Genomic DNA, 20856 nt, shown 5'->3' on the forward strand with positions numbered 1-20856 from the left:
CCTTTTGATTTGGTTTTGGGCTAATTTTGGTTTTATTAAAGATAATATTAATGATATTCTACAATTTAAATTGAAGATTTTTAACATTTTAATTATAATTAATTAGGGAATTTCCCATAGTAGATCCAATTCTATGTATTATTTTAATTCAAGCTGTTTCGTACGATTTTTATTTTTAACACATTTTTTGTAAAAAATTTGGATTAAAAAATTAACCAACATTTTAAACAAAAAGCAATATTCTTAATTATTTTTAATTAATTAACTAATTGATTTTTTCTACTAGTGAATATTGTTAATTATCGCTGTATTTAAAATACAACTAAATAATAAAAACGTAACAATGACCTGAAGGTCCCTGACATTTGTTACCCAACTATGACGTCACAAATGTGCAAACAAAACCTTTTACACCTGAATCGTAACTTTAACGATCACATCAAACAATGTTAAAAACAAATAAGTTTAATGACGTCATAAAAGAAATTCTTTTCCGAACTTAAATATTAAATCATTATAATATTCGAGACCTCCTTAAAACAGGACTGAGATATTGAGAATAGATTTTAAGCAATTTTAGTCGCTTAAAAAGTTAAAAATAAATAAAAATAACAATTTTAAATTTTTTTTTTTACAATAGTTTTGAACAAGTTCTAAAAATTAATTATAGTTATATAAAATACCGGCAGCATGGTGTAGTGGTCAGAACACTTTCTACACCACACATGAGGTCGTGCGTTCAATCCCCACTGCTCTCATGCTGTAGCGCTCTTGAGTAAGGCGCTACAAACGGTAAGAACTCCTGCTGAGCCAGCACTTAATCAGCAGTATAATTATCGGGCAATTATAATCTATAATATCCCAAACTGCCACAGGCAACTTGAGACTGGGTCAGGGTAACTAATAGGACTTTATGTTTAGGTCGTAAAGCAGCCCAAACCGAGGATAAATTTATAACGCTAAACTTAAGTTATTTAAAAAAACAATTTTTTTTAACAGAAAAATTAATTTTCAAAATTAAAATAAATTTGAACTCAAAATGGACTTATTTGATTTATTCGCCGAATCTACGTCACCAGACGGAAATTCCCTGAACGAGTTTGCAACCGAAGCACCCTACAAAGACGGGGATTATATGGGAGGTGATGACACAGGAGATGATGACGAAGATGGGTTCCTGGCTCCCTTTGTCAAAGAAGGAACAGAGGTCATACTTAAGATGATGACGGAAGGTAAGTGTGACGTCATAATTGGTCGTTGTTTAATTGTGTTTTAGAAAATGTGTAAATGTTGGGTAACTAATGTGAAACGATGATAAAACAATGCCATTGTCTTATAACAATTAAAAATCATAATTTTAAGCAACAATTAATCGTTTGTTTTTAACAATGAACTTATTTAAAATAACAATGAGCTAACAATAAGCTAACAATAAGCTAACAATGAGCTAACAATAAGCTAACAATGCCGATTATTTAGAGGTAAACAAGTGGAACCGAAATTTATTGTTGGGTTTGATCGTCGTGATCATCGTCGGATTTGGTTTGACTTTGTAAGTCCTGAGTTTTATTCCCAGCTAAGCTAACTTTTTAGTTTTTTAAAATATAATAAATTATGACTAGCTTAACTTTACCCTATTCAATTTATTATTTAAAAGATATTTTATTTTGTGGCGTGGTGTAGTAGTCAGAACCGTCGGCTTTATTACATAAGGTCCCGGGTTCGATCCCCACCGCTTTCATGCTGTAGCGCCCTTGAGTAAGGCGCTTAAGTAAGGCACTATAAACGGTATAAACTCCTGCTGAGCCAGCACTTAATCAGCAGCTTAATTATCGGGCAATTATAATCAATAATATCCTAAACTACCACAGGCAACTCGAGACTGGGTTGAAGTAACTGTTGTTACCCTATGTTTAAGTCGCACATTCGACCTTTTCCACATCGAGGATAATTAAACAGAAATAAAAAATAATTTTTTCCTGATTTTTAGATGTTTTGAAATAAGACAAAGAAAAGCAAAACTTCGAAGATTAAAAGAATTTGATGAAAAAATTTAAATATTTTAACAAACTTCAACTTTTTTAAAGTTTTAATCATCTTTAAAATATTTTCTTAAAATTCAATAAAGTTCTAATAAAGTCGTTAACCGTTTAATTTTATGATGTCATAATCGAGTCGTTAAACTTTCATTGTTCGATCATAAACAATTAAGCGAACAACAACCTTGAATACAAACAAACTTAAATGCTTTGAAGTCACGTGATCCAAAGCCTTAACCACGTGACCAACGAGTGAGGTCTGTGACGTGACAATGACATAAACACGTGACCTATTATGACGTCATAAAGGGAGGTTTAGATGGCTGGGAGTCGAGATTTAAATGGAGACGAAATAATTTTGAATAATTTGACGCGTGTGGTCTGATCGCGTGCCCCTCTATGACGTCATAAACACATAACAATGAAATCTGGCTACTGAATGACTTCTGTTGTGAATTGTTAATAATTTATCAAAGTTCAAAGCAAAGTTTAAACAAAAATTCGTTTTTTATGCTCAAATTAATTTTTTTAATAATTTTTATTTTTATTTCTAAATATTTGATTTTAGGAAACTTTTTTGTATTTTACAATTTGTTTGTTTTTCGTTTATTTGCAAATATAAAACTTCTCTAAAAATATTTGTTTTTTATTTTTAGACCGACATTTTCTATTTTTAACCTTTTCAGATAATATTTGTTGAATTATATTTATTTATTTTTATCCTCGATATAGGAAGGTCGATGTGCCATTTAAACATAGAGTAACATCAGTTACTCCGACCCAGTCTCGAGTTAACTTTGCCAGTTTGGAATATTATAGATTGTAATTGCCCAGTAATTATGCTGCTGATTAAGTGTTGGCTCAGCAGGAGTTAATGTTTATATCGCCTTACTCAAGGGCACTACAGCATGAGATCAGTGGAAATTGAAATTACGACCTTATGTAGTGTAGAAAGTGTTCTTACCACTACACCATGCTGCCGGTTTTGTTTACAGTATTAAAATCCTTTTTAATTTAATATTTTATCCACATTAAAATTATCTCAAGTAGTTGATCGATTGAATTATTTTTATAAACATATGCCCCTCCAATATTTAATTATTTTCATTTGTTTAAAAGCAAGAGATTATGATGTCATAATAAGAAATTATTGTGATGTAATCGAGCATTAAAATATAAGATTATTTAAAGAAATTGTCACTTTAATAAATTAAAATAATTATATTTTTAAATATTAAAAATCTAGGTTTTTTAAAACATTTATAAAAATATTAAAAATTGACTGAATACTAAACTTTAGAAATTAAAAAAAAATGTTAATTAGTAATAGCAATTAATTCTTAATTAAAGTAATTTATTTAAATTAATTAATAATTTTAAAATGTCAAACGCAGGTAGAAATTATCAAATTATTTAACAAATTAAAATATTGATTAAATTAAAAACCATTAAAATAATCGATAATTCCATGTGTTAATATAACAACAAATAACCCTCTAACGACAAGATTTGATATTCTGTGTCCAATTTGAACATAAAATGGTGTTTATCGTCGGCATAGAGTTAGAATTAAACATATTTTTTTAATGCAATTAGTTTTGAACGATTTCACAAAACTGGATTTATTTTTTATGATCTCAGATTATTTTTAACGCGATATGACGTCATCAGAAAAATATGTGAACATTTTATTAATTAGATAATTTACAAAAAGTGAAAAAAAATATTTTTAAATTTAAATTTTATTTTTAACTTAAATTGATTTTTGTTGAAATTAATAAATTAATGGAATTAAAATTAATTAGTTTCTGCAAAACTTAACTAATTAAACTAATTAACATAATGTTTAAAACTTAATCAATTCCCATTAGAAAATATTTAAAAAAAATTATATTTAAAAAATATATTTAAAAAAATTTAATAAATAAATAACAATAAAATTACAAAAAATATTTATTTTTTAAGTAATTCAAAAGTTAATAAATTATTGGCAAAACCATTTAAATATAACTTCTCTTGTACAGAAAATTGTAAGTTTAAATAATTAATAAAATTAATTAAAATCTAATATTTAACTAAAACAATTTTTTAAATATTTTTTTTAAATAATTTTCTAATTTTTATTTTGCTTAAATATTTTAATAGATCGATTCGTTAATCGTTTAACACTAATAAGATTAAACGAACATCGTTTATGACGTCATAATACTTGTGTATGTGACGTAACATTAGTAACATAAGGTTGCGTTTTTCTGTAGCGAATATTATTCCAAGCGAGCAGAAATTTTCGTTTCATTTCGATTCTAATTTTTTGGAGAAAGGTTTAGATTGTTTAAAGTTAAATATTTTATTTAATTAAAACTGTTATTATTAGTTTTTTTTAAATGAATTTATTTTAATTAAATAACGGAATTATTTAAATTTTTTTTTTTTATTTACCGTTAAATTTTATTTTTAAGTTTTTATAAAATAAATAATAAAAAAAAATAGTTAAAAGTTTATTGTCAGAACAAATTTCAAATTGTTTTTATTAAGTAGAGAAAATAAATTAATAAAAATGCTTTTTTTAATGTTTATTTTTTTTATGTAAATTTAACTCCGATGTGGGTGGGTTAGTATTTGTTACCCCAACCCAGTCTCTAGTACTTTGCTAGTTTGAAATATTATTAATTACGATTGCCCGATAATTAAGCTGCTGATTAGTTTTTGGTTTGGCAGAAGTTATTATTGTTTATAGAGCATTACTCAAGGGCAGCATAAAAGTAATATGGATTAAACCCAGTGCCTCATGTAGTGAAGTCAAGTCTTTAAAGTGCTTTAAGAATGTATTAGCATAAGAGCCGTGAGAACCGAACTTAAAACCTTCTGTAGTTGAAGCGTTTAACAACTAAACCACGCCGTTTTAATTTTGATAAATTTCCCCTTTTTTTTAGAATTAACAAAAATTAATTTTTTTCTTTGAAATTTAGATTTAAAATCAAAATGAATAAAATTTCTGTAAACATTGAAACTAAATCTGAAGATTTGCAAGATATGACGTCCTTGCAGCGTCATCAACGGTACTGTGACGTCAAACAAGAAGACTTTAATCAAACAGTGATGTCACATTCTCCAAATACTTTGTCACGTGATGTTGAGACCAACCAATCAAAAGCCGAAGAAATAATGAAAAGTTATTTGGAAACACTTTATTTAAATCTTGCCGGAAATTTCAAACCAAATTATTTGTCGTATCCAGGGTTTCCAAACTCAGTGTTGCCAGATCAAAATTTACAATTTTACGAACCGCTTGATTTAAGAAGAGATTCGGATAAAATAAAAACGGATTTATCCCCGAAAACAAAAGAAAATTGTTTTCCCGCAGATAAAAAAGAGGACAAAATCGAACTCGAAAACAAGAATGGAAACACTAAAATTCCCAGTGTTTCCCCTTTCACTCTGGCAGCAAGTTTAGTCGGCCACAAACAAAATCCTGAAAGCGAGAATAATCCAATTATGACGTCACCATCGAAACCAACCTCCCTCTATGACGTTACAGGAGTTACTCCGACATTCGAGGTACCAAAATATGACGTCACAAACAAGAGAAAAAGCTTGGAAAGTGACGTAGAAGGAAGCCCAAAACGGGCGAAAAATTTCGAGAACGAAATTTTGATGAAAATGTTGCTCAACCACGAGAGGATGATCAAAGAAGGGTATTTCCCGTGGGGTGTTCCCCCTGCGTTAATGATGCTGCAACAGCGCCGACAAGCGGAGAGACCGGACACCCCCGAGCATCGTTACCTTGACAACGACCCTAGCAACAGCGACGAAGCGGAGGACTCGTTGCTAAGCAATGACGAGCATAGCAACGAGCAAATTTCCCCGCCAAAACTAATTTCAAGCCAAGGAAGTAATTTTCGAAATTATTTTGCGACCGAGGAGCAAATTTTGCCCCAAAATTTGACCCAAAATGAACCCAAGTTGCTGAAAAACGAGCAAAGGATCCTTGACTACGTTAAAAATCGGTTCCTGGGCCACTCCGACACGCCCACTGCCGGCGGCGCATTCTCCCGATACAACGAGCTACAAACGCATGAAATGTTTTTTGACAAAATGTCGTCCAACCAAGACAGGATTGAACACAAAGCCGGTAATATTCAAAATAACGTTTTAACAAAACTTTCAATGTTAAGATCATATAATCTATATATAATGGAGCTTATTGAATGATTATCTAAATGTATGTCCAATTTATGGGGGGTACATAATGAATAAAAAAGCAAATATTATTTAAAACCATATTAAGAGAATTAAAACCCCGACTGAAAGGCGAGCTATCGTCTAATACTTTAATATCCTGAACAGAATTCTTAAACAGTTTCAATTGTCAAATAAAGCGACATCAATAAGTTATAAACCCATGAACTTAAACTTGTTTAAATCTTGATAATATTTGACTTTTAGACGCGAGTTTTTGGAACGAGGAATCGATTAGGTACAGGAACCGAACAAACAGCTTACAACGAGATCTCGGTAAGATTTAAAGTTTCTTTTATGAGTTGAACCAGAATGTTTTAAACAAATAAATTTGTTTTTTTCAAAAGTTCCAGACAGTTAAATTCCAGGCAATGAAAAGTTTCAAAATAAAAGTCCCGAGCGAATAATTTGTATTTAAAGTCCCCAACCCCTAAAAAAGTTTATCAATTCGATACATTATATTACAACTTTATATATATAATATTATATCAACTTATGACATCACGCTGACGTCACAGAACACTATTAATCGACCCCTATTACGTCACAGGTACGTCACCAAAGCAGATAAGCGGTGAGAGCGACACAAAGAAGAAGCTACGAAGGAATCGAACAACTTTTACAACTTTCCAACTCCACGAGCTCGAGCGAGCGTTTGAGCGATCTCACTACCCGGACATCTACAACCGGGAGGAACTTGCATCCAAGATCAAACTCCCAGAGGTTCGAGTTCAGGTGGGTGACGTCATATTTATTTGTGTGACGTCATCAATAAAAAGAAAGATTAAGTTTTCTATGATTTTGTAACGTGATATTTTAAATTATTTTTAAAGATTAATATTCCAAAAAATTCTAGAATTTAAACTTTTTTTAATTAAAGGAGTTTTTGTAATAAAAGAAACCTCGCCTAAGATTGAAGTGCAACGACAGCCGGTTAAGTTTAATAAGTTGCCTGATAACATCTTTGTATATTTATAATTAACAACCCGAGCACATATGCTTGACAGGGGTGTATAGATACAAAATTGCAATTAAAATACAATTTCCCGATCAATTATTCATAAACCTACGGCCTGTTAACATGTAGGAATATATCTAATTAAATAGCACGGCGCCTTATATTTAATTCATTGATTTTAATCTAAATTAAGATCAGCAAATCGCTGTATTACTTAAACGAAAACACGGACGGAATAATCTCTTAAAATCACTTAAGTTTTGGAACCGCATAAGGCGATAAAGTGCGGGATAAAAAAATATCAGTTGCAAGATAATTGATCTTTTAACGTGCTTGGGAAATAATAATTTTGTCGTGTTTTTAAAAGGTTTTAGGTATCGGTTGCCTCGTTAAAAATTAACTTCGTATCTTTTTACGTCTTATAATCTTGTTAAGCTTTAAATGGCGACGTTATTATATTTTTTGTATCTATTCTTGAAATGCAAAAGATGACTTTACAACCTAAACATAGAGTAACATTTGTTACCCTGACCCAGTCTCGAGTTGATTTTGACAGTTTGGGATATTATAGATTATAATTGCCTGATAATTAACCCGTTAATTAGTTTTCGGCGTCGCAAAAAAACTGTACAATTCATAAAACCTAACTCAAAGAGCATTTACATCATGTAAGCAGTGAAGATCGAACCCAGGACCTCATGTAGTCAAGTGTATGAACCACTACACCACGTTGCCGGTTTCAACATCTTTAAAATACGAGTAAATCATAAAAATTTACGCACTAAAATATTGTATTTCTTAGGGTTTAATGCATAATTAAATTACAGCCAAAATTTAACAAAAATTGATTTCTTTAAGTTTTTAATATTTAACTAAACTTGTGCTTAGGTTTGGTTCCAAAACCGAAGAGCAAAATGGAGACGACAGGAAAAATCGGACACTGGAGGGCATGAAAGAGACGAAAAACATTTTAACCAATCAGCGACCTTGCTTGGTTAGTTTAAAAACTTTTTAATTTCATTAAAAAATTAATTAAAATTAAAAAAAACAAATAAATAAACTTTTTATTTTCAGGCGCCACGATTTCTTCTAAGCAAACTGATCACGTGACTAAAATTCTACCCAATCAGAGCTCGCCTACGTCACAACAGCAATCTTCAAACTTCACGATCCCATATTTGACGGGGGTTTCCCTGTCTCGTGACTCTCTCGCTCAACCTTCTTCGTTCCAACAATCTCTCGCACAAATTGGCTCTGCTGCGCCGTCTAACGGTGTCACAAAGTCGGATCTCTTCAACGTGTACCGAAACCAAATGCTGACGTCACCACTTTCGTTGTTTTTTAGCGAGCAATTACGTGCGCAACAACTGGTGACGTCATCAAGTGACACTACAGGGGAAATTCCCGTTAGTGAAACAGAAACTAAGAAAGAAATTTCTCCAAAATTACCCCTTGTTTCGCAACAGTAAAAACAATGTGTTTGTGACGTAATATTCGTTTCATTGTAATTATTAATGTATTAGTTCAACTACAAAAACATTGTGAAAATTTTTATTAGAAAAAATTTAATCGAAAAATAAAAAATTTGTGTAAATTTGTTAAATAAATTAAAAACTAAATAACTTCAGTTTACTCCATATATTTTCCTTAGGCATTGAATTCTAACAAGAGTTTGGCTTTATAATTAGCAGCAGTTACATCACTTAAACAAGTTAACCATCGATAGCTCTGAATTTAAAGTTAAAATTAGAAGAAATTTCAAAAGAAAAACTCTTTACATCAATAATGCTTCACTAGATAAGGCCCTGCATTGTTGACCACAATGATATTATGATATCACTATGCAGCAGCATCAGCAATAGGATTTGCATGAATGGTCACAGATTGGATCGCGACGTCGTTTATTGGCCGAAAGTTTTTCTCGTTCACTGGAATTTTTTCTAATTCATCCAAAACCTCGTTTCCGTCGATCACTTTTCCAAAAACCGTGTATTTTGTATCAATGTGGGGCTGCTTAGCATATGTGATAAAAAACTGGGAATTGTTTGTGTTGGGGCCGCTGTTCGCCATGGAAACAACCCCCCGTGCGTTATGCTTGAGCGAATCCACTATTTCATCTTCAAACCCTTGACCCCAAATACCTTTTCCCTTTTTCCCCGAGTTACTTGGGTCCCCGGTTTGAATCATGAAACCTTTTATGTTCCGATGGAACAAGTTTTTATCGTAGTACCCACTTGCACATAATGCGAGAAAATTTTCACAAGTTTTCGGGGTTTTGTCGCAGTGAAGTTCAAGTTTAAGGTCACCAAGGTCAGTGTGCAAGGTCACAGCCATTATTTTAGGTTCAATTAACAATTACGTTTGATTAAAAAAACATGTTCTCTAAATTTAATAACTTAATTAACAGAATACTTTCGCACAATCAAAAGTTTTTTTCTTTATTTATTTATTAATTTTCTATGCAAGAAGGTCGAATATATGACCTAAATATATAAAAATAACATCAGTTACCCCAACCGAATATAAACTGCTAATTGGTTTTGGCTTGACATGAGTTGTACAGTTTATAACGCCTTACTCTAGGAGGCATGAAAGCAGTTGGAATCAAACCAAAGACCACATATGGCAGCATGGCCTGATAGTGAAGCCAAGTGTTGACCAGAGTGTTGTTTTTTTGTTTGTTTATATTTTTATTCTCAATGTGGGAATGTCGAATGCGCGACTTAAACATAGAGTAACAACAGTTACTCCGACCTGCTGACCCAGTCTCGAGTTGCCTGTGGGTGGTGGGTGGCAGTTCGGGATAATATAGATAATTGCCCGATATTTATGCTGCTGATTAAGTTTTGGCTCAGCAGGAGCTCATACCGTTTATAGCACCTTACTTAAGGACGCAACAGCATGGGATCAGTAGGGATTGAACCCACGACCTCATGTGTGGTGTAGCAAGTTTTGTGTTCTTACCACTACATCACGCTGCCAGTGCATTGGTTCACATGATAATTTAATTATTTTCTAAAAGCTTACTAAACAAAATACTGTCTGCATAACTTTCAGATATTAAAATAACTTTAATTAAATTAATTAACAGCAATAATTAACTTAATTTAAAAAAAATTTAAACACATGTACGCCCTTATAAAGTACGTTTTGTATCCAGGTGGTAACGTTACTATGTGTTTTTTATATGATTTTTATTAAATATAACCAAGATATTTTAACAATTTTTATAAAAATATTTCTAATAATAACAATTTTTAAAAACATTTTTTTAAGAATAAAACTCAAAACCATCTTATTTATATAATACAGGTAGACTCACTTGGTTTTATTGGCTAAAAATTTCTATAACTTTGGAAAATTAAAACAACAAACGTTTATAAATATAACATCGAATTATTTTATGAATGTGAGATCGATTATTTAGGCTTATACAAACACCAAGTCGGCTCAAAGGATAAGCTTCACTCTAAATATTGTAAGCAACTTAAAATAGCTTCAACAATACGAGGAAGTAAGTCAAATTAATCAATCCTGGTTTGAAATTGTATGCTAAACTGTGGTAAACAGGATTAATATTAACAGATTAAGTGTATAAGAGGGTTAGATAATAGCTGTTGAAACTAGATTAAAGTGTTTTGCTATAGTGAACAGTTATTAAGGTTGTAGAGACGATAAAAATGTACAAGTTTTGCTGATTTAGATTTTTAAGTAAGCAGTTGTCAAGTTTTTTAATTTTAAGTTTTTGTATGTTTTAGTCTTCGATATTTGAGTTTGTTATTTTAAAAGTTACTAAAAGAAATAAAAACGCAAACGATATAGAATAAGAAATATTTAAACTTTTATTAGAATAAGGATTGCAAACCGGCACCTTTTGGTGTAGTGGTAGGAACACCTGCTACACTACACTTGAGGTCGTGGGTTCAATCCCCATTGATCTCATGCTGTAGCGCCCTTGAGTAAGGTGCTATAAACGGTATAAACTCCTGCTGAGTCAGCACTTAATCAGCAGCTTAATTATTAGGCAATTATAATCTATATTATCCCAAACTGCCAAAGTTAATTTAAGATTGGGTCAGAGTAACTGTTACTCTATGTTTAAGTCGCGCATCGAGGATAAAAATATATACTAATATTTGAACATAAATTCCCCAGTTTTGCGCTAATATTTCTAAGTTCAAATAAAGATTTGAATAAAATTAATTTTTAAATTTCGGACTTTGCCTTCTAGTTTTGGTTGTTTAAATATTTGCAAATTTATTTTAAACTTAAGCTTAGATATGTTTTATTACGTCACATTGGTAGCAATCACGAAATCATGACGTAACAATAGACGATTTGTTAAATTAAGTTTTGCAGGCGAAAGCAAAAATAGCCAGGTTAACTTAAAAATAATTAAGGTTAGTTTGTAATTAATTAAAAGTTTTAACAAATATTATTGAAAAGTTAAAATGGCAAATATATTTAAATTCACTTTCTCAGAAGTTACCCTGAGCTGAAGACGATAATTCAAAAAAAAATAAATTTCTTAAAATTAGGGTAAGAAATAAGGACAGAAGACATTTATTTATAGTGACGTAAACCAGTTTAATTGTCACGTCATAACGTATCTTGTGTTAAACTACAATTTGGCTGAAGGTTTGGGTTATTTAAGTTTTAGATATTCCAGAATTCGCCATTGTTGAAATCGATCGAACGCCTTTTTCGATTGTTCAAACAAAAGGCGTTGAACTTTGTCGTCGTTCTATAAATAATCGCGGGTTATTCTAGGTTATTGTGACGTTGTCATCGTGGTTCAATGTTCATAGGTCGCGATTGCAGAATATTAGCTATGTGACGTAACAATAGCAAAACTACGATAAGAATTTGCTGATAATTAAAAAATTAGTTAAAATTCTGTAAAAAATTTATCTAAACTAGTTTTAAAATAAATTTAAAACCTAACTCAATATAAGAAGAAAAATTTATTTTAAAATTTAGCCTAAAAATTCAGATATTAGTGGAATTTAAAGCCGATAACTCGAGAATTGAGCGTAGAATGTAAAATCACGCGTGTTTCGCTTGACTGCTTCCCTTTACCGGCAACTTTAGTGGTATTCTAGAACAATATTTAAGCTATGAGGCGGGATTCTTTTATTACCATTGTGTACGTCACAGAGCCGATGTAAGGAATGCAAATAGTTCAGGTTAGAACGTGGTTTCGAAACTTTAAGTAAAGGGCAACACTTAGAACGCTCATAGCACGATAGCAACAACTAGGAAACGATGACGTCATCTTAATTTGTAATGCGACACAAAATCTGGTGATTTGTTAGAACAGAGTTCCGTTAGCATAATACATTAAATGTTTATGTTAGTTTAACTAATGTTTGGAACATAAATGTTGGTGTTCGGTTCATGTAAGTTTATAAATATTTCTGTTGTGCTTAGCTTAGGAGTTTAGGCACTTTAGCTAATTTGATATTTAAGTAAAATGAATGGCGAACAACAACCGATGCAGGTTTGTTAAAATTGTTTAAATTCATAAATAATTCACTATCTGACAATGTTTTAAAAATAACTTTGTTATATATAAAGTAGTTAAGTTGTTAAAACTTGAAATGATGTTTTAATTAATTAAACATAACGATAATTAAGAAAATTTAGCTAATTGTGAAGCACACTGTTACTGCAAAAGTAGTTGTAGTTTTTTACAACAAACCCACTTGTAACTGGGCGCATATGCTGTTACTATGCTTCATCTATTATAGATTGCGAAACTCCTTAGGCTACGCTTAAGCTAAACCGCGCTAATTTGTAAAATATAACTGTTGTTAATACAATTCATCAAATACGGTTAATTAATTTTTGAAGCACTCGTCTACCTAATATCCGTTATTTATTTGACATTCGATTTCTATTGATGCATTAAAATGTCATTTGTGACGTCATATCGTGTGATTTGTGACGTAAAAGTTAGTACCTGAACGTTATTTTACGCGTGGTTAAATCACGTGGTCGCTAATAGAAACGATGACGCTATGGTAAACACTTGATCGTTTTACTTTTGGGTCAGTTGGTTTTCAACTTTGTGCACAAACCAAGACATAAAGATTTGCATAACCTACAAGCTTATATACACAAGCACATAAAATAAACAAATTTAATTGCTAATTATATTAAACTTAAAACCCTAATTTTGGGAATTTTGATGTTTTTTCATTATATCAATGTTGTTGCTTTCTTAATAAAAAAAATACTAAATTGTCATCAAATGTTTAATGTTACAGCATGGTGCAATGGTTAGAACACTTGGCTTTACTACATAAGGTCTTGTGTTCAATCCCCACTGCTTTCATGCTCTGGTTTATGGTCCCCTTAAGTAAGACACTATAAATGGTATGAACTCCTGCTGAGCTAGCACTTCATCAGCAGCATAATTATTGGGCAATTATAATCTATAATATCCCAAACTGCCACAGGCAACTCAAAACTGGGCTGGGGTAACAAATGTTACTCTATGTTTAAGTCGTGAAGCCAACCTTTCCACATCAAGGATAAATTTAAAAATTGTACTAAATTTTATTTATTTAATGTTAAACTTATTATTTAGGCTGGGATTCCAGAATTTTACGAAGGTAAGACAATCGCAATCACTGGAGCAACGGGGTTCCTGGGTCAATGTGTCGTTGAAAAGTTGTTAAGATGTTGTCCCAAGTTGAGAAGGATTTATGTTTTCATTCGGTCCAAAAAGAAAATGTCTTGTGACGAAAGATTAACAAAACTTATCAATTTACCAGTAAGTTAATTCTAATATTTAATTTATAGAAGTATATTAACTTTAACTAAGAAGGGGGCCTGCTAGATATAACATAGAACCGCAGTAGCGACAATTAACTACACAAGACAAATTGACTGTTTTTACTGTTATTTAATTAAAAACCAAATACTGACACTGGGACACTTTTTATTAATCCCATCCTTAACCCTCTTCTGGTAAATACCCGTCGTTGCCCAAAATACAAAAAAAAACAGTTTACAAATTTCTCATTTTATTTTTTCCATGTGTGCCAAATGTATTGTCCTGTGTGGTCTGTGTGGTTTTGTGCGGTAATTAGTGGGGCCTCTAAAAAGTTTTAAAGCTAATTTAATATAGCCTAATTAATTGATACAGTCTATAAGCTATAGAAACTAGATCATTTTTATTTTAATTTCTTCATGACTTAAAATTTATTTATTTTTTAGCTTTTTGACAATTTGAAAAAACTCCGACCTGACTTTGCATCACAACTTGCTGTCATTCAATGTGATATCGAAAAAAACAATTTTGATTTAGACCAAACTTCTTTAAATATAATCCACAATGAAGTTAATATTTTTATCCATTCTGCTGCTACCTTAAGATTTAATGAAAATTTACGGTAAATTATAAACACATTTATACTGAATTATTTTAAAGGATGTTTATTTATTTTTGTATATATCTTCATCCTCGATGTGGGAAAATCGATGCACGACTTAAACATAGAGTAACATCAGTTACTCTGACCCAGTCTCGAGTTGACTTTTCCAGTTTGGGATATTATAGATTATAATTGCCCAATAATTAAGCTGCTGATTAAGTGCTGGCTTAGCAGGAGTTTATATCGTTTATAGCCTCTTACTCAAGGGCGTTACAGCATGATCTCAGTGGGGATTGAACAGTTATTCTATAACCTAAACAATTTTTTTTTAATTTTAAAACAATTTTTTAGGTTATCTTACCAAATTAATGTCCTTGCAGTTCGAACCATGATTAATTTATGTCAAAACATTAAAAATTTGGAATCAATTGTTCATATTTCTACAGGTTAGTTTTAATATTTTTACACATTTTTTTTAATCAATTAATTTTTATTTTGACTGACATAATGGACCCTCATATTTATATTCTATAGAACGACTTGCATTGACAATTTAAATTAAAGTTTCAAAAATCAGCATAGGTGGGCACAGTAAATTAAAAAAGCAACTTCGTTAAGTGATAATTCGTTACACAAAACAGTAACTTCGTTAACGTTAATAAGTTAAATTAAACGAAATGTAACGAAAGTTGTCATTAAATGTTAACGTTTTAACTAAACAAGTAAGTTAACGAATTTTAAAATTAACTTAAAAGTTAAATTTTAACAAAAAATTTAACTTTGTTATTTAACGATTAACGCATTAACCGTTTGGTGCTCACCTTTGAAAACCAGTATATATTTTATATTTAAATGATTTTAATCACAATAATATTTAACTTTCAGCTTATTCAAACTGCAATAACACTCACATTGAGGAGAAGGTTTATGAGTCGGGTTGGGACCTTCAGAAGTTGGAAGGAATGTTTGATATTTTGGGCGATGATGTCATTGATAAAATAACACCTGATATTGTTCGGGACAGGTTGGCTTATGTTCCATTGCTGTATTGTTTAGTACTCTATAATGAAATGTTAGATTTCTTTCAAAGACTACGATAACTTATTCTTTAAAATTGTTTTTTGTCATTTTTGTTTTATTATTTTGTTTTTTGTCTTTTGAAATTATAATTGATGTACAAAAAAACTAAATAAAAATGGGTTAAAAAGTTTTCGTCAAAATTAAAGTTTAAAAATAATGATTATTTTTATATTTTTAGACCAAACACTTACACATTAACCAAGGCATTTGGAGAGGAGGTGATAGCCAAGGAAGGTCAAGGGTTGCCCATCTGTATAGTGAGGCCCAGTATTGTGGGAGCAGCTATGTCAGAACCTGTTCCTGTAAGTACTTTTAAGCTAGGGTACTGGGTTTGATTCCAACTGCTGGCATGTTGTTGCATCCTTGAGTAAGACCTAAGGTCCTGGGTTTAATTTTCACTGCTGGCATGTTGTAACATTCTTAAGTCAGACCTGAGATCTTTAGTTTTATTATCTTTAGTTTTGCTTACTTGTTGAAGCATCCTTTTTCTTCAGGTTTTATGTCCACTTCTTGCATGCTTTAGCATCTTTGAGGTAGACCTAATATCTTTGGTTTAATTCCCACTGCCTTTATGTTGCAGTGTCCAAAACTGTTTTAGTCAAGGCTTAAAGTTTTTTATAGAAGCCCTTAGTGTTTATAGTCTTTAGAATTTGGTGTTTTTTGTTTACTTTTAAAACAAACTTTGTAATTAAAATAAAGTTAGAAGTCCATTTTTGCAGATCCACAGTAAAATAACTTCGTATTTTGACTGTTTAGAACCTGTTTAATAGTGTCTTGTAGCCTTAATTAATTTTGTTTTAATTTATTTTTTTTAAAACAGGGCTGGTGCTCGAATGTAAATGGTCCAACAGGGATGTTGATTGCGTTGGGGAAGGGAATGTTAAGAATAATGAACGCTTGTCGAGCAAAATCGATGGATATCATCCCAGTTGATCTTATTGTTAACGGGATCGTATCTGCAGGATGGAGGACCGCTGTTCAACATAAAAACCTGAAAACTGGTAAAAAATTAAATAAAGATTTATAAATATCTTTGTAGTTTGTAAATGTTTTTAATTAGGTGTTTGTGATTAGATAATTAATTACATTGTTTTATTGAACAATCTTTATATTTTTGATTAAAATTTTAAACAATTTATAATTTTAGTCATTTTGGCTAAAATTAGTTTTGAGCTTAATTTTTCAGAGTTGCAAATTAAATTTTTATTCACAGAGTTGCCAACAAATATTCTAGTTAAAACATCAGAAGAGTCTCATAGAAGGGAAATTCCCATTTACCACTTAGTAATGGATTATTCTGCCCCTGTTACCATGGAGAAATGGAGTAAGTATTGTTATTTAACAATGGGGTATTGTTGTAATAATGGATTTAATAAAGTGTATTGGCTAAACTTAAAAATCGAAAACCAGTGGTGTTACCTGCTTTATATAAATAAAATTATTGCTTTATTTGTCCTTCTATTGTTTGTCTATTTTTATTCACTTTTCTTATTCTTTGTTAAAGATATCACATTTCTATAACAGAGTTGTTTGTTCAGATAATTCCATGATTCAAACCCTCCATAAATACCCTTTGGACAATGCGTTCAGAACTCCCTTTATGTACGTTACAACCAACAAGTAAGTTACCTTATTGACTGATACAGTAAAAACTTTATTTTAATTTTCTAAACATTGCCGCCAACCTAAACATGGTAATTTCCTAATTACTTGTTAATTAATTAAATACGATTTCAGATATGTTTTCAAAGCCACTCAGTTCTTGGCCGAGTTCACTCCAGCGATGATCTTTGATGCTGGGTTGCTTATGACCGGAAGAAAACCAAAGTAAGTTTGGTTGCTAGGGTAATTTTGTTGCTAAGATAATTTGTTGCCAGGGTAATTGAGTTGCTAAAATAGTTGGTTGCCAGGGTAATTGAGTTGCTAAAATAGTTGGTTGCCAGGGTAATTGAGTTGCTAAAATAGTTGGTTGCCAGGGTAATTGAGTTGCTAAAATAGTTGGTTGCCAGGGTAATTGAGTTGCTAAAATAGTTGGTTGCCAGGGTAATCAGTTGCTAGGATATATTTTTTTTGGTTGCTATGGTGATTAGGTTCCTATAGTAATTGGTTGTTAGGATCACTCTGTTACCAAGGTAATTGTTTACTGGGCTAATAAGGTTGCTAGGATCACTCTGTTACCAAGGTAATCGGAGGCTGGGGTAATAAGGTTGCTACGGTAACACTGTTGCCAATAAGACCGGTTGTTAAGGGTTTAATAACGATTCCCCCCAAAAAAACAATTGTATTATTTTACTTTTTAATCTTAAATCTTAGATTGATGAAAATTGTGCAAAGAATGGTGGCAGCCCAGGATGTTTTAACTTTTTTCCTTACTAATGAGTGGGAGTGGGGAACAAAGAACCTCCAAGATATGCAAGATGATATGAACCCACAAGATAAACTGGTGAGCTAATTCATGACTACTTTCACTGGGTTTAATATGGGTGTTAGGTTTATTTTTTATATTTTGGAACCTGTTTAAATGTGACTTGGTTGGTTTATCTTGGGTTAGCTTTTATGGATGTAAATAAACATTTTTTTATTTTGTATATATTTTTATCCTCAATGTGGGAAGGTGGAATGCGCGATTTAAACATAGAGTAACATCAGTTACTCTGACCCAGTCTCGAGTTGCCTGTGGCAGGTTGGAATATTATAGATCATAATTGTCCGATAATTATGCTGCTGATTAAGTGCTAGCTCAGCAGGAGTTCGTACCGTTTATAGCGCCTTACTCAAGGGCGCTACAGCATGAGGTCAGTGAGGAATGAACCCACGACCATATGTGTGGTGTAGCAAGTGTTCCTACCACAACACCACGCTGCCGGTGTAGTATCATTATTCCTATTTAAATTAACTTGATTGTTTGTTGTAGATGTTCAACTTCAACCCAAGTGCAATTAATGTCCAAGATTACATGAATAACTACCTGATGGGGGTAAAGAGATATTTATTAAAGGAGGATATGAAGGGGTACCCTGCTGCTAGGCAACATTTGCAAAGGTTTGGTTCAACTTAATAGTTAAAAAAAACAGCAAATTTCTTAAGTTATTTAATATAAATTTAAAGTTGTGGATTTTTCGTATATCTTTAACCTCGATGTGGGAAGGCTGACTTCACGACCTAAACATAGAGTAACATAAGTTACTCAGACTCAGTCTTGAATTTCATATTGCCAGTTTGGGATATTATGATTTCAAAATACCTAATCTGTCAATTAATTTTCGGTCAGCAGGAGTTTTTTTGGTTGTTAGTCCCTTACTTAAGGATACTACAAAATAGAAGCAGTAGGAATCAACTTAGGTCCTTTTAAATAATGAATTGTTTTAACAAATTACTACACAACACTGCCGATCAACATTTTAACCAAATTGTTTATTTGTTATAGTTTTTTATTTAAAAACTTTTGTTCAAAAGTTTTAATCCAAGATTTGTTTTTAGACTTCGTATCCTTGGTTATTGTTGTCAGTTTCTAGTTTTCATGGTAACTTGGCGAGTATTCATTTCGAAGACAAAACTAGCTACCAACATCTGGCAACTTTTTATTCGAATTTTATCCAAAATTTTCAGAGTTAATTTTCTTCAGAATCAATTTGTTAAATTCTCTAAATTTTTAACTGTATAAATTTTTTTTTCTTCAGTTCCTGAATACAAAGTTCAATTTAAATTTAGTTTTTTTATTTTTTAGTTAAATAAATCTTAAAATATGGAAACCATATTTCTTTATAAAAAAATATTTGAATTTGTAAAACAATTTTGTCAATCAATCATGGAATTTAAATTCTGCTCACAATTTTCGTAATTTATTTGAAAAAATTATTGTTCCAAAAATTTAAGAAAATTTTATTTTTGTATATGAATTTTTTTTCTATTTTTTGTAAATTTATTCAGAATTAAATACTTCATTAATTTTGGGATTTATTATCCTTTAAATATATTACTTTGTTTCTAAACAATCACAATTCAAATTTACTGAAAATTATTGTATTTTGTAGAAAAATATTTATTTAAAAAAAGTAGTATTAATTATTATATACATATAATATTATTACTGATTAACATTTTTATATCTTTAAATACAAAAAATTTAAATTTAATATTGCAATTTATTAATTTACTTTTTTATAGTATTTTTGAACTTAAGTATGTATTACTAGTTAATAAAGTCATTGAATTGCAGTAACCCAAACTGGGTAATAACTGTTTATAGTCCTAGTGTACAATATTCTATTTGCATCTTACTTAAAAAAGAATATTCTTTTATTATTGTAAGATGCAGTTTTATAAAACTTTTGTATAACTTGGTTAAAGATTTAATGTACTAGTAAGTTTGTTAAGTTTTATAACATCGTGGTATAGTGGTAAAAACAGTGGTAAAAACACGTGGTATAGTGGTAAAAACACTTGCTACACCGCACATGTGGTCGTGGGTTCAATCCCCACTGCTCTCATGCTGTAGCGCCCTTAAGTAAAGCGCTATAAACGGTATAAACTCCTGCTGAGCCAGCACCTAATTAGCAGCTTAATTATTGGGCAATTATAATCTATAATATCCCAAACTGCCACAGGCAACTAGGTCGGAGTAACTGATGTTACTCTATGTTTAGACCGCGCATTCCGGATTCCCATATCGAGGATAAAGATATATACAAAAAAAATTATGTATATGTGGAGAACTCACGTTTACCATGGAAATATAAAAATAGAAACCATGTTTTCGATTTGTTTACTTTTTGGTCATTTTTTGAAATATCGATTTTGTATATTTGTTCGTAGAATATTCTGTTAAAATAGATTTTTTAAGCAGTTTAAGGTGAATATTTAAACCTTGTTGGTATAAAGTGTTTACTCTGTTTACAAATATTAAATGTTTGTGTATTTATTATTAGATTTAACGAAAAGGTGTCGTTTGCTCTGATTTACAGCGCTCTGACCTTTTTTTGGTGTACTTGTTAATTTGGGACATAAAACGTTAATTAACTTACAAATTAATATTAAAAGGAGTTAATTCTTGTGAGTTTGAGATTTGCTAATTTATAGACTTGCTTTTTCATTGAGGTTATGGGTTTGATTCCCAGTGCTGGCATGTTTTAAAAATCTTGCATTTTATTGTTTTAAA

At 31.1% G+C, this 20856-nt stretch overlaps 2 protein-coding genes across 2 annotated transcripts; one reads left to right on the forward strand and one right to left on the reverse strand.

Annotated features, from left to right (window-relative positions):
* Positions 1-8726: 8726 nt before the first annotated feature.
* LOC145752387 (peptidyl-prolyl cis-trans isomerase-like 3) lies at positions 8727-9662 on the reverse strand. The gene has a single exon (XM_082568670.1). It carries the CDS (start codon positions 9568-9570, stop codon positions 9076-9078), a length of 495 nt encoding a protein of 164 aa, XP_082424796.1. The 5' UTR covers positions 9571-9662; the 3' UTR covers positions 8727-9075.
* A 2746-nt stretch (positions 9663-12408) lies between these two features.
* Positions 12409-19547, forward strand: LOC145753228 (fatty acyl-CoA reductase 1-like). The gene is made up of 13 exons (XM_082569632.1): positions 12409-12736; positions 13829-14014; positions 14461-14636; positions 14970-15064; positions 15504-15642; positions 15877-16000; positions 16519-16699; positions 16912-17022; positions 17237-17318; positions 17436-17525; positions 18012-18141; positions 18613-18740; positions 19179-19547. Exons 1-13 carry the CDS (start codon positions 12710-12712, stop codon positions 19360-19362), a joined length of 1653 nt encoding a protein of 550 aa, XP_082425758.1. The 5' UTR covers positions 12409-12709; the 3' UTR covers positions 19363-19547.
* Positions 19548-20856: the final 1309 nt, after the last annotated feature.

This window comes from Corella eumyota, chromosome 1 (assembly GCF_963082875.1).
Source record: "Corella eumyota chromosome 1, kaCorEumy4.1, whole genome shotgun sequence".
NCBI lineage: Eukaryota > Metazoa > Chordata > Ascidiacea > Phlebobranchia > Corellidae > Corella > Corella eumyota.

Excerpts from the sequence above, each read along its gene's own strand:
- LOC145752387 (XM_082568670.1), bottom strand. The coding sequence starts at position 9,570 with ATGGCTGTGACCTTGCACACTGACCTTGGTGACCTTAAACTTGAACTT.
- LOC145753228 (XM_082569632.1), top strand. The coding sequence starts at position 12,710 with ATGAATGGCGAACAACAACCGATGCAG. Across the intron at positions 15,643-15,876 it reads CCTGATATTGTTCGGGACAG|ACCAAACACTTACACATTAA; the intron begins GTTGGCTTATGT and ends TTATATTTTTAG. Across the intron at positions 17,023-17,236 it reads TGTTACCATGGAGAAATGGA|ATAATTCCATGATTCAAACC; the intron begins GTAAGTATTGTT and ends TTGTTTGTTCAG.